The sequence below is a fragment of the Phaseolus vulgaris genome, chromosome 10 (assembly GCF_051622355.1).
Source record: "Phaseolus vulgaris cultivar YP4 chromosome 10, ASM5162235v1, whole genome shotgun sequence".
Taxonomy (NCBI): domain Eukaryota; kingdom Viridiplantae; phylum Streptophyta; class Magnoliopsida; order Fabales; family Fabaceae; genus Phaseolus; species Phaseolus vulgaris.
The window spans coordinates 35,584,436-35,599,528 of record NC_143507.1 but is presented as its reverse complement, the minus strand read 5'-3'; the positions used below and the strand labels follow the sequence as shown (position 1 = coordinate 35,599,528).

Below are 15,093 nucleotides of genomic sequence, written 5' to 3'. Positions count from 1 at the left end.
AAGGGGTTGAGATAGTTGTGCAAACAATATAAAAGAGATTAAAATAACAAATAAAAAACGGTTGATCCCCAAGTTCTTCCACCATTGAATTCTTTATAGGTTCTCTAAATATTAATTCTTTCTCAATCCTCTAACAGAGCTAAACCAAATTGAACATCTGTCAATCTTATTCAACTGAAACTCACCAGTAAAGCATGTATATATTAGTTTAATCAGTACCCACTTTGTTCCATGTATATACTCCATGGGATTGTTTATCTCCTCCCTCTTGAATCATGCGCCCAAGAAATTAATTAGAACAATGTGAACTAACTAAGAAACCAAAGTTTAAGATAAGGAAGACTCTCAATCATGCGTTCAAGTACAACTTCTCATAAAAACTAGTTTTCCAGAAGATTAGAATATTAAAACAACTACTATAGAGAATTAAAAATCGAAACTTTTATTGAACAAAACCTCAAAACTCAAAGGGGGGATTACAAAAGAATCAACCAAAAAGGTTTAGCTTTCCATGTGGAGGCAAAACAAAAGAATTACAAAGAAGAAAAGAATCTAAGAAAACCCTATGAAGCTTCCCCATTTTCTCCTTGATGCTTGTACCTTTTATAGGCTTTTCTGCTCCAAGGATTTGGGAAAAATATTTTAGTTTAGATTTTGTTAACAGTTTCCAACTTTTCAAAATTCTTATATTTTGCAGAAGATTTGCTTCCAATTCTTTTTCTGAGATATTATAGATTTTATTTTCTCTTTCTTCTCCTTAGAATTTTTTTTTTTTCTGTTTTGATTCAAAAAGCAACTTGAACTTCTTTGCATATTTGGCTCTTTCACAAAGTTAGACATTTCATTCAGACCATTTACTCTAAAAACACAAAATTAACAAAAATAATAGTTATGGCCCAAATAAACTCAATTATATGAATATTAATTAAAACAATAGATTTATTTATTATTATATTCTAGTAATCTAAAGACATATTCTCCCAAGTTTTTGATGTTCCATTTCATCATTCCAACGTTTCAGAGATAAAGACATATTGAGACACTTCACTTTTTATGTTGAACCATCAAAAGAGTTGTTCTTTAAGTACAGTACTGATATATCTTAGTTATGTATGATGCAAGTTAATCCATTCTTATAATTTTCATACCACATCATTTTCTCTAACTTCTTATTTATAGGTACAGAAACTCTATTTACTCCTCTTAGTATGTTTTGACACTCAACTAACTTAAGTTTTTTACCACTACATCTAACACTTGGATTGTTTTCTCACTTAAATTTTTTTAACCATATTCACCTTCATCGAATGATATATGAGTTTGAATTTATAATACTTTAATGACTTCACCAATATATTTTATCACGTGTATAGTCTTTTCTAAGACTCTTACAATTCTAAACATGTGAAACTAAGCAATATAAATAGTGCCTTTAAATCTTCAAGTATCAGTACCTCCATCTTTGTATCATGGGTAAAGTAATTCTTTTGATGAACTTTTAGTTTTTTTTTTTTCAAATATAATCTATTACCTTCTTTTACAATATCCACACAACTAAGCCTATAATATGATACTTCATAATTAAAAAAAGTTTGTGTGTAAAAAATTTCCAATACTAATGAACTAATTAATCTCTATTACAATTCTAGAAAATTGCGCTCCTATCAATTTATCCAAGAAAAAAAAATTCAATCATTAGTTATATTAACAATATTATTATCTTATATCTTAAAAAACTCTTATATCAACATCATAGCACAGGTATTAAGAAGGTGAAATATAAGTCCAAATTAAACAAGGACATGAATATATAATTATTTTACATTATTGATTCATTCGAATTAAATCTAATTCTAAATATAAAATGTAATGACATTGCTGTCATTTGTTTGATACAATATTAATATTCTTAACACAATTTCTAATATAATATTTATCGTTATAATAAATAAATAATTATAACAGTGAAACCAGAATAATAGTTGACCTAGACTTTTTGGTCTTAATTGTTCTATTTATTTTTGTTATTTATTCAGTGAAATAGAGAAAAAAAAAGTGTTTTGAAAAACAAATAAAATGAAAAGTAGTATTTGTGTGATTGATGGGATCAAAGATTTGGATTCGTTTCGTACTATGGAAAAATGAGTCAAAAAAACTCTGAAACCAGATTCGCAGGTTGTTGAAATCGAAGGAGAAAGAATCACGAAAGAAGAAGAAGAAGAAGAAGGAAACAGTGTGGCGACTTTAGTTGTTGTGTGAATAAAGGGGTGAATTAGGTTTCTGATCGATTGATTGATCGGAGAGAGAAGAGAAAGGGAAATGGGGGATCAAATTGAGGGAACGGTTCAGAACATTCTGGAACAGGAGACTCTGAAGTGGGTCTTCGTCGGTGGCAAAGGCGGCGTTGGCAAAACGACATGCAGTTCGATTCTCTCCATTCTCCTCGCCAGCGTTCGCTCCTCCGTCCTCATCATCTCCACCGACCCCGCTCACAATCTCAGCGACGCATTTCAGCAGCGTTTCACCAAAATCCCCACTCTCGTCAATGGCTTCTCCAACCTCTACGCCATGGTGATTAATCCCCCTTTTACCTAGGGATTGTTTTTTTTTTCTTGTTCAATTGTTGACTTATTTATGTATGTTGGGATTGTGGTGTAGGAGGTGGATCCTACCGTTGATCATGACGATATCGGTGGCTCTGATGGGATGGACAGCTTGTTCTCCGAACTTGCCGGGGCGATTCCTGGAATTGACGAGGCCATGAGCTTTGCTGAGATGTTGAAGTAAGAATACTGTGACAATTCAATCTTGCTGAACTTGGTTTTGAGGCGCGAGTGTATTGGTTGTGACAGGATAAGTAGAATGATTTAGGTTTGAGGCGTGTGTGTAATGTTAGTGACAGGATTAGTGGTTTAGTTTAGGTTTGTTTGAGAGGAAGAGGAGTGACAGTTGATTTTGGATTGACGGCTACCTGGTTGTATTTAATCATGAAGAACTTGCTTGTTATGAAAATTTTCAGAAATGAAAACTGTCAACAGACACCACTACCCTAATTAATGTCTAGAAGTCGATAGAGAAAGAAGAGAGAGAAGTGTAGATGTGATGGAAGATATGGTGTTGTTAAGGGAAGAGATGAATAGAGAAAAGTTATAAGTGTTTGGAGTGTATGGTATGAAGGTCAGCACATATTATTACTCTTTAGGAAAAACATAGGGAAACAGTTATTGAGATTTTAATCTTGAATATAGGTGCTGTAGTAAAAAGTAAATAGATTTCTGGGTTTTATTATCTATTTTTATGTGAATGGCACAATTCATGCGTGTTCATAATTTCTTAAAAGAATCTTGTTATAAGTTTGATACCTGCCATTCTGGTGGCCTTTTTGTTGTTGCCTCTGCCTGTGACAGTAAATTTCCTGATTGAGATCGTAGTTCTTTATCTGTTTCTCTAAAAGTGACACGCTAAAGGAAACATGTTAAGACGTTGGGATATTGATTTTTCAATTTTGTTGATTGTGTCAATTTGTGGAGATTAGTTCAGGGAAGAGAAGATTCTTTTTGTTACACCACAGCCCAGCAGGAGCCTTTAGACCATCATTGAGATTTTACTTGGTATTTTATGAGTAATGTTTATAGGGTTTTGTTGAAAGGACTAGTGACAAAACAGCTCATATTGGTAGGGTTCCGTGTTGAGTGGAGAGAAACCGAAAAGGAATATAGTGAATTTTGTGTATTGTGTACACAGTATTATTATTTATAATGAAGATGATATATATATTGATAAGGAACGAATTCAATATATCTTTTAATGGGAAATATTTGGTAAGATATGTCCTATCAAATCAGATCATATCTCCCTGTTTAATGCAATCAAATAAGATCTCTCGTAACAGTTTCGGTAAGTGTCAATTTTGTATATTGTCATTTTACTGGGTGGATGGAATGAGGGTGTTAGTGGCAATAATAGTGTAGGTTTGCAGTGGGGGGATGACAAATAGTTTCTCACATCTAAAAAAAATTATTTGAATGGAAAAATAGAAGGCTGGGAATCCTAATTTAAATCTCACATCACATGAAATAGTGAAGCTACGAAAATTCCAATTGTAGGTTCCTGAAAATCCTGTCTTTTAGCAAGTGTTGAGTTCTTTCTGACTCATGTAAAATATTAAAACGCAGTATTCAGTAGGTATATGGTTAATGAGAGGGAACACTCCCATCATGGGTATTCTGCCTTCATAATTCGTGCATATTTGATTATGGGTCTAAGGTCAAAGCAAACGTAAACTTGTAAGGATGACTGTTGATTTTATACAAGAAAAGACTGAACTTTTTTGCTTTTAAAACAACCTATGTGTATGTAAAGTTTAGTTGCAAGTGAATCAATACGCTGTAATATCAAAATCTAAAGTTGGATGCATAATTTTTATCCACAGTAAGCTATGTGAATTTTTTATTTATTTGTTTATTTGCAAATCATTCTTAACAGTGCTTGATTAATCGAGAAACCTGTTAATCAAGCATGTGGTGCTCTCATTTCTTTATCTTTCCTTGAAGTGCCACTTTTCAACTTAATATTTCCTTTTTATTCACTGTGCGTTTTGATCTATAATAATTTTGCAGATTGGTGCAGACCATGGATTATTCTGTTATTGTATTTGATACTGCTCCCACTGGCCATACACTCAGACTGTTGCAATTCCCAACGGTTTTAGAAAAGGGTCTTGCAAAAGTAATGTCTTTGAAAAATAAATTCGGTGGTTTGTTTAATCAGGTATGAACTTAGGAATGAAATTTTTGGCATCACATGATATTTGATTTCTAGTTTAATGTTTTACTAGGCTCAGTTCCAGTATTTAGATAGACTGTAATATTCAAATTTAATTTTAAACTACTGTATTGCCTCATAGTGATTCTGGGATCAGTGCAATATAATATCTATTTTTAACTTACATAGAAGACTTATTTAATACAAGATCTTGATAGCCCCTCCCTCCACACCAGTTCCCTTTTAATTAGATGGTTAGTATAGAAACAGACCCTCATTTCATTTGGAAATCTTACAGTTTCATTTTCAACTTCAATCACCTCTTTCCATTCCTTGATGTAATTCTTTTCCTCCCAGATGTTTCATTCCATAGCAAAAGGCTGTATTCTGGTCCTGTAAGTACGGTGATCCCACTCTAACTATTTTGTCTTTCTTTGAGCTAAAATTCAGGATGGAAAGTGTGGATGTCTGTTGTCTATTGTTTTAGAATTGAATCACAGGAGACCTCTTTGATGTTGTAAAAAAAATACTGATCAGTCTCCTTGCCATAGTTACTTCCACCACCCTATTCAATCAATCGGTTATCATTCGATGCCTTCAGAACAGTAGACAAAGTTCCTCATATAAACATGTAGTGCAGCCTACGGAGTTGTCATTAATAATTTATGCATTTAATAACAGTCCAGATAGTTTCAGCATGAAAAACCAATTGTTTCTGTTACTTATCAATAGCATTGTCTTTTTCGTTTGATGGTTTTCGGATAGCTTCTACCCCTCGTCATAAATTATAGTGCATGACTTACAGAGTGAGAGGTTGAGACATTCTCCTCATTCTCTCAATTAGACACTTTCATTATTTTCTTTCTTCTCTTGTTTTGATGTATTTTTCACGCACTCTTACAGCTAGTAATATAAGTTCAATTTTTATCTTTATTTGTATACTTTATTTTCTTAACCACCACTTTCAATTTAAATAGTTTATTTAAATCTGAAGTATAAAGATATTTATCATAAAATTTGTGTATAATATGATTTATATATTAAAAAATAGCTATTATGAATTTTAATTTTAAAAACATAAATATTTATCCTGTGGAAGCAAACTATAAGACTACTTATATTATTCCTGTATCATAGATATGTTTGTATCCAACTTGGAAGAAGCTTTTCTGATATTCATGAGACTGCTTTGTTTTAAAATATATTGTGTAATTGGAATCCATTTTGAACTTTGACCACAGATGACTCGTATGTTTGGCATGGGTGAGGATTTTGGAGATGATGCAATTCTTGGGAGGCTTGAAGGCATGAAGGATGTAATTGAACAAGTTAATAAGCAATTCAAAAATCCGGTAAGAATTGCATTAAATTTCTGTTTGGTATTGGTTTAAAAAATGTGGATTTCTTGGTTATCCCTCCTTAAGTTGTCTTGTATTCTTGGAGCTGAATGAACTGTAAATTTTTATTTATTTTGGATAACGTTAGTTATCGGAGCTGGATCAAAAAATGAAGACAGATTCTTTATTGCTTGCATATAAACTAAATTACTGGTTTGAGAGTCCTGCACTCTCCACAACAATCATCAATGCCCCTTCCTTGTTGGATTGGATTCAATGAATGTCTCTCATCATCTAGAGAATCCCATTTAATAAGAATCTTTAACGTTATACAAGGAAACTTTGCCTATAGCTGTGCAAGGAAATTGTCTAATACATGACTATAGCTATTTAAAACAGTTAATAAAATAAAACAGCTAGTAAACAGCTGTTCGAAACTGTTCATAGAATATGGGTTTGGTTTCAAGTTTGATAACACTAGTCAGCATGAAGAGGAGTAGCCTCACGTCGAGGAAATCCAAGTTTTCCCTATAATCCACAAAGCCAAACAATATCAAATCAAATAGAGGGAATAGCTGAGGAAACTCGAGCTTGTTTCTTTCTCTTCCAAGAAATAAGAGCATGAACTAGAAATATACACCAACCAAAAATTGAACTATGATTATTCACACAACTAGCCCAACTAGCATCACTGGAAAGAACCAATTGAATAGGATATGCATGAGGAAGTAAAGACCTCAACCAAGAGTACCTTGTAGGTACCTAATTATTCGTTGAACAACAACCAAACGCGGAAGGAGACTGCATGAATTGACTAACTTGTTGGCCAACAAAAGCAAGATTAGGACTAGTAATAGTCAAATAATTAAGACTATCAACCAATTGATGATATAGAGAAGGTTCGGTCAAACATCTACCTTTGTAGTGTTTCACATTCACTTCCATAGGAGATTGGACTGAGTTGCATCTCACAATCCAGCCAAAGTGATTTCTCGAGTATAACTGTGTTGGTGTTAATCAAATACTAACAAAAGTATTTTGCACTTTCAATCATGGTTATCAAACTCACGAGTCAACTCGTTGACTCGTCCGATTTTACGTGCCCACTTTGCCTTATCGAGTTAACTCGGTAGTAAAATCGTTTTTTGGGTAAACTCGGTGGACTCAGCGCAGACTCGGTGAAATCGCAGTGGACTTGCGACTCTGGTCCGAGTTGGCGAGTCCAACTGGGATTTTTTTAAACCCCAAAACGGTGTCGTGTGTGTTTGCGTATGGACTGCGTCTTCTTCGTGTTCTTCTGTGGAGTGCGGCGGTAGATTGAGCGGAGCGTGCGGTGGTCGCGAGTTGCAGGCGGTGGTCGCGGGTTGCAGGTGGTGGCGTCACGGTGGTCACAGGTTCCTGCTTATCATTTAAGTTTAGAGATGGGTGGTGTGAAATTAGGGTAGGGAAGGGATTAGGGTTTTGTGTTTTTTTATTGGGCTGCTGCAGAATGAAGTCTGTTTTTTTAATTGGGTTTGCTGCACATTTGTTTTTTTGGGCAGAAATTGAATTTGGAGGAGCAGTATATTTTTTAAGGAATGTGTGGGAGGGAGTGGATCAAATTCAAGTGAGGTTAATAGAACTGCATCTTCTAATAGAAGTAAAAATGCTCTAGGAAACTATTAATTTTTTTTTTAATATGAAAGTAGACTCTTACGAGTCTATCGAGTCTACGGAGCTCCCACGAGTCTGTGTAGACTCGCGAGTTTGACAACCTTGCTTTCAATCACAAAAAATATTGTAAAGGACCTAAGTCTTTTATATGAAAGAAACAGGGAGATGTTGTAGTTGTTGAATCAATGCAGGATCTAAACCAATGATAGCAACGTCGTTGACGTAAACTAAAACAATGATCTTATGTAGAAAGAAAGAGAAATCATGCCGACTCTGATTATAGGAAAAGTCAAGTACAGTGGAACAAAACTTTTCAAACCATATTTGAGGAGCCTGCTTCAATCCTTAAAGAGTCTGCTTTGAACAACATCCATCATAAGAGGGTGTGACCAACAAACCTTGTGGTGAAGTCATAAAAATTTTCTCTCAGATGTCCATGTAAAAGAAATTCTTGACATCCATATGTAAGAGTGGCCATCATTGTGGTGCACACACCAACAATAGTCATCTTAGCCACAAAAGCAAATGTCTATTCATATTCATAATCCACTCCAACTTCTTATTGATTACCAAGAACCACCAAAGAAGCCCCTTATATTGTTCTAGAGAACCATCAAATTTGAGTTTGATAGTGTAGATCCATTTACATCCAATGGGTTTAACAACAGATGGACAAGAAACCATATCCCAAATATGATTTTCTTGTAAGACTTGCAACTCTTCTTCCATAGTTTTCACAACAAGCTTGGGTTGCAATTTGAGAATAAGAGGTAGGCACCACAATTTGAGTCCAAGTGGCAATAGGAGATGTGTGATCTTGTGGAGTAGAGAAATCATATTGATTTGGTGCATTAGGTGATAGGGCCGATGAAGACCAAAAACTTTAGGAACAAAAGTTGACTTAGGATTTGGAGGTTGAGATGTAACTGGAGGTCTTTGTCTCTAAAAAGCAAGGTTTGGCTTGGAAAGTTCAATGCAATGAGGAAAATCATCAAGTTGAGTCTTAGAGAAAACGAACAAGAATAACAAACTGAACTTTAGTTATTTCATCACACTTGATAAGAGGAGTATAAACTTGTATACATAGGCACCGCTTTCATCAAGAACTATTGGTAACAATAGCTGACAGCTGTGATTCTGTGAAAACTTACAGCTGTACAAACTAACTATATTTATTTATACTAACATCCCCTTCAAACTCAGGGAGAAGATTTTTCAGAAGAAAAATTCTTCACACTGAGTTTGCTTCTAAGAGAAGTAAAACGAGCTTAAGAGATAGAGGCTTGGTCATCACATCTGCCCATTGATCAAGAGTGTGAATATGATAGATGTAGAGTTGTTTGGCCATAACCTTCTCCTGCACAAAGAAAACATCAATCTCCATGTATTTAGTGTGATTATGAAATACTGGATTGTGAGCAATAGACACAACACTTTTATTGTCACGAAGAAGAACAAGAGTAGTAAAGAAAACTTGCAACTGAGTGAGCAATGTAGAAATCCTGGTTAATTCAGTGGTAGAAATCAAGTTAATGAGGATGATAAGGTCTTAAGAAAGGAAAGCAGGCACAACCAAAGGTTTTTAGATAATAAAAATCTGGATCTTTATTAAAGAGAACAAAATAAGAAATCTCTAAGTTAAGAGAGGCTATAGGAAGCCTATTTATAAGATATACAACAGCGGTGGTAAAGGCATACTCCCAAAATTGTAAGGGAAGAGAAGCATAATCCATTAAAGGAGACTCAAATCAACAATGTGTCTATGTTTTCTTTCAACAACACCATTTTGATGATGTGTATGAGGACAAATGAGTTTGTGATTAATATCATGACCGGCTAAAAATTAGTAAAAGGTCGATATTCACCACCCCAATCAGATTGAATATTTTTAATTTTTGAATTAAGTTGTAACTCAACTATTGATTTGAAGTTTTGAAAGACAATCAATGTTTTAGCTTTGGACTTTATTTGAAAAATCCAAGTGAACCTTGAACAGGCATCAATAAAAGACGCATAATATTTGTATCCTGCATGAGAGGTAGGATGAACAGGGTCCCAAAGATCGGTGAAAATTAGTTCTAAGGGAGAATATACAAAATTTAGAGTCATTTGAAAGCAATTTATGTGATTTGCCAATGCAACCCGATGAGCAAGAATAAGAGTCAATTTTATTGGATGGAGAAATTTTACAATGCGTGAGTACAATTTGCATTACATAACTGTTTGGATGACCAAGTCTATTATGCCACATATGGATATTATTATGTACAGAAGACAAGTTACCAAGATGTGCCTTATTTGTACCAGTTTTAATTTAACACTTCTAAGCAAAGAGCTAGTAATGGTTGAACAACTTAGAGATTTAGGAGATGACTGCAGCTGGGGGGAATGACTTTGAAGCTGGAGATTATTAAAGGAATAAAGCCCATCAACGCCAGTAATACCTCGAAGATTAACTTTATTCATTCCCTGAGATATGATGAGACACTTATCAGAATCAAATTCAAAGAAAACAAAATTATCTTTAGCAGATTGACTGACACTTAGCGAGTTCTTAGTGATAGAAGGAACGTGCAACAAATTGTTTAGTTGAGGAGTGATATGTGAATCATGAGGTGACACAAAAGAAGAGAAATCTTCACATATACTTAAACCTTCACCATTGCCAATGAAAATTTTGATCTGGACCATCAAAATGAAGAAGCTGTTTGATATTTTGGCTTTCATAGTCACATGAAAGCTTGCACCAAAATCTGGTATCCAAGACATATTGCCATTTCCTTGAGAACTGGACTTCATTGACATTGCACTTAGCTGAGCATTGTTTCCAGGCTTGCAAGTATTTTGAGGTTTTGTATGAGCCACCAGAATAAGGAATGTACTATTGTGTAGCTGAATCAATGAAGTACAGGGACTCATGAAGTTGATAAGAAATATTAGACCTGAAATGACAAACATTGGCTGTGTGACCAAATTTGAGACAGATCTGACTGAAAATTGGGAAATTTGCCATCACCGCAACCTCTGCGAGAAGGAACTTCAGTACAATTACCATTAAAGGGAAGGGTTTTGCTTTTGCCAAGTATGCATGAAGCACAGTTAATAGATAATACAAGCTCATATGTCTTATATTTATTTTCATGAAAGCCATGTTGAAACAAATGACTTAAAATTTTAGAGTTTGTTTGAACTAATCTCTTATGCCACACCTCACTCTGATTATTAACAATGCTACAAGCAAAAGGCAAGGTTCGAAGATTAGAAAACGGCAGAAGAAATAGTCTTCCCTCTTTAGGTCCCTTTGTGATCACTTTCCCTGACACCATTATGAATTGAAATTCCTAACTAAAATAATTCTTCCCATTGTATTGTACGATAGAATTTTCTCCAGACATGATTAACCAAGAGTAACAAATTCCCACTAAACAAGAACCCAAGAAAAATTGGGTTGCAAAGTGCAAAAGCGAACACTCCTAGAGCATAACAAGAAATTTAGGTATTTAGAGCTGAAGCTTTGGTAACCAGATCAACTTGGATTGGATGCCTCTCATCAGCAAGAGAATCCCATTTAATAAAATTCTACAAGGAAACTTTGCCTAAAGCTATACAAGGAAGCTTTGTGTATTACATGTCTAATTTACAAATATTCAAATCTGTTAGTTAATGAAATAAAACAGAAAGTAAATCAGATGCTCAAATATTGTAAAGAAACTTAGGAAAATCGAATAAGAGTGAGATAAATCAGAGATTTAGCTAATCCCGTTGACATTTCTAACTCACAGCCCCCTTTTATAATACACATCCAACTAATAACTAACTGTAGTTAGCTATCCGTTATTTCTGTCACAATTATGCCTTGTATACCTCCTATTTCTCCTACTGTAGATACTCTTAGTAGGAGGTCTCAATTCCTATAACTTAGAATGTAGTTTGTATATTTATGAGAGAATTTGAGCTTGTAATTCTTATAAACAATGGCTAGGATCTAATAATGAGTGAAAGTTGAAATGACACATTGCTGGTAGCGCATATTAATGTAAAACCAGAAAGACATGAATATTTTACTTTTAATGAAATATCGTATTTACTATTTCACACTAAGACTGCTGGTTTTTCTTTTGTAGAAAATGTTGAGGAGCTTATTAAACTTTTATTCGTGGACCATATTCTTTTATGCTTATTTTTTGAAAGGAGAATGTTGAGTTTGATTTTAAAATCAGGATAATGCTAGTATTTGAATTTTTTATTAGACTTTAGGTCTATATATGGCTTTATTGTGGCCAAATGCTAACATTATCTTAATTTAAAATCAAACTCGTTACATTCTAAATCAAAATGATAAGAATAAGATCCTTTTCATTATCCAAACAATATCCTAAAAATTCGAAACATTGCAAGAATCCTATAAACTAACTTTTGTTCATGTTCTAGTTACAGATAATTTAGTCACATTTCTGACAAATGTTTTTTTCAGTTCTTATATGAAAAATAAATATTATGTGATAGGAAAGTAAAAAATTAAGGTGAGTATACAAACATTCTTTGACTATTGTTTGGATTTGATCAATTTCAGTAGCTACGGCAGGTCCTTCCCTGCATGAAAACAATCTGTTTGTATAATTTTAATAAAAAGAATGGGCTTACTTTCCTTCAGTTATTCTTATAATAAGACTTCAATGTTCGTTGAATTTTTAACTTCGAGTTGTTTGATTGATTGGTCCCAGCCATTTGTTGTTATTTTTATGTTCCCTTAATTTGAAATGTAGTACGATCAATTAAGATGTATTGTTTTTGTCTTTGAATTTTTTACATTTATATATTATGTGCTTGATCTTATTTTCTATTGTACCGAAACCCAGGTACCTATTCCATAAAAATAACTAAATTGTTGTATTTCTCTATTTACAGGACATGACAACCTTTATCTGTGTGTGCATTCCCGAATTCCTTTCTCTATATGAAACAGAAAGACTGGTTCAGGAACTTACAAAGTTTGAAATTGACACCCACAATATCATCATTAATCAAGTAATCTTTGATGACGAAGGTAACATTTCTATCATGTCCTGGATAACTTACATTATTTTTTTTAATATCTTCTCCAAATCATATTATTGTCGTCTAATCCTTTCACCCTTGTAGATGTTGAATCCAAGTTACTTAAGGCAAGAATGAAAATGCAACAGAAATATCTGGACCAGTTTTACATGTTGTATGATGATTTCAACATCACCAAGCTGCCATTGCTCCCAGAAGAGGTTAGTTGTTGCATTCTTGCTATTCAGCAGTCATACACGTGTAAAAAACTTACTGGATACTTTTTAAACCACTGAAACTGTGTGAGTAGTTTGCTTTTATTTTGCATGTTATTTCCTGCTCCTCGTATGTATCATTAGACTTAAATTAACCAGCAGAAATTGATAGGTTACTGGGGTTGAAGCTCTGAAAGCATTTTCTAGACATTTTACATCACCATACCAATCCTTGGCTGGTGGAGCAGACCGTACAGAACGGTTACAGCGCAAATTAGCAGCACTACAACGCCAGATACATGAGACTGAGGACGAATTGGAGAGAATCAGAAGGGGCCTCTAGGCTTGACGGTTTCTATCCATGAATAATGTCATAGTACACCTTTTTGGTTCACATTATTTTTTAGCTTACATTTGATAAAGCATCTTTTTCTTTGTTGGGCTGCCAACACAAGTCATTCTCTATATGCTTTTATTTTATTAAGGTCACAGTGAGCTTTCTCATGTAACCCAAAAAGTACCGAGGTTAGTCTAATTTGTTTCATGAATATTCTTTACTTGTCTTGTATCTTTTATTATTCATATTTTGAGATGGATAATTTCTTATTAATATTCTTCCTTGTTTTGTTTAAACTTTCCAAGTAATGATGTGCTTGTTAAGATGTTCAGTTGTCCATGATGAAAAAAAATTATGCTTTGGTTGGATAAGATGATGATGATGATGCAATTGTAAGTGAGGTAAAAAGGAAAAGAAAGGAAGAGTAAAAAAATAAGCAATAAATTAGTTAAATGAAAGTTGAATTAAAGGTTTGAATCCTGGATGAGCTTCTTAATAAATTTGGGTGTTTTAAATTGAAATTATATTTTAAAAAGTTTATTTATTGAGTATCCAATTTTTTTATTTTTCAATTGAGTTTTTGTGAGTTTGGTTTTGTTATTATTTTGCATTATAATTGTTTACATGTCTTTATGGAAAATTTTAAAAATAATTTAATTAAATTTTAAATTTTATAAATTTGAATATTTTTAATTGAGTTTTTATTAAAATAACTCGTCTTCTTTAAGTGTTTAAATTTTTTATATTTTTTAATTGGGTCTATGTAATTAATTAAGATTTAAAACTTAATACCTAAATTGAAAATATTCAATTTATTACAGATTTAGGATTTAATTAAGTCTTAAAGAAACGAAGAGAGGTAAAAAAAGTTAAATAGTATAATATTAAATATTGTTTATATATTATTTATTATATTTAAAATATTAACAAAAATTGAAAAATACACTTTATAGTTGATTATGTAATTTCTATAATTTATTATGCGATTCTTATTTGTAATGCTAAAAGAGAAAACAAACATAATACTATATAGTTATTTTTAACATTCACTTTCGCATATTTCTTTTATTTTTGTGTAAGGAAAGTATGAGGTTTTTTTGGTTTGCCCATTTTCTTTTCTTATACTTAAACAAATAACTATAGTTTTCTTTTATCACTCGCATAAAGACAATTAATTTAGTCTTGAACTAAGAACAAATGATAAAAATGAATGGAAAGGAAAAAATAAAAAGAAAAATTGTAAAATTTTGTATATAATTTGATCAATATAATAAATTTTTTAAAAAGTTATAAAATGGTATATCTATAAAATAATAAAATTATTGTATTACTATGAATTAAATTTTTATTAAATGTCAAATTATAATTATAATTTTATCATTATTTTTATTTTATAATTATGATTATTATTTATTATTTTTAATTTTTTTATATTATTTTCTTTATCTTATTCTGTTTATATATTATGATTATTTTATTAAATATTAAATTTTTATTATTTTATATATTATTATTTTCTTTATCTTATTTTGTTTATATATTATTACTATCATTATTTAATTACTATTAATTATGTTATATTATATAATCACAATCAAGACATTTAATTGATTATTGATATGTCATATAACGTGTTAAGAAATAAAAATCATAATCAATTATTGATTTTAATATAATTGTGTTTTAAAAATATTAGATTTACATGCATGATTAATTAATTGTTTTTTTTAAATATAATCGATTATGTAAT

The 15,093-nt window shown here is 32.3% G+C and overlaps 1 protein-coding gene across 1 annotated transcript; it reads left to right on the top strand.

Annotated features, from left to right (window-relative positions):
* The first annotated feature begins 2,004 nt into the window (after positions 1-2,004).
* LOC137818269 (P-loop containing nucleoside triphosphate hydrolases superfamily protein) lies at positions 2,005-13,639 on the top strand. The gene is made up of 7 exons (XM_068621576.2): positions 2,005-2,571; positions 2,659-2,783; positions 4,620-4,770; positions 6,006-6,116; positions 12,663-12,801; positions 12,897-13,012; positions 13,179-13,639. The coding sequence occupies exons 1-7, from the start codon at positions 2,320-2,322 to the stop codon at positions 13,347-13,349; spliced, it is 1,065 nt and encodes a 354-aa protein (XP_068477677.1). The 5' UTR covers positions 2,005-2,319; the 3' UTR covers positions 13,350-13,639.
* The last annotated feature ends 1,454 nt before the right edge of the window (positions 13,640-15,093 follow it).

Bases quoted from the DNA above. Each gene is read 5' to 3' on its own strand.
- LOC137818269 (XM_068621576.2), top strand. From the start codon at position 2,320: ATGGGGGATCAAATTGAGGGAACGGTTCAGAACATTCTGGAACAGGAG. The intron at 12,802-12,896 runs GTAACATTTCTA...TCACCCTTGTAG, and splicing joins AGTAATCTTTGATGACGAAG to ATGTTGAATCCAAGTTACTT. The intron at 13,013-13,178 runs GTTAGTTGTTGC...AGAAATTGATAG, and splicing joins TGCCATTGCTCCCAGAAGAG to GTTACTGGGGTTGAAGCTCT.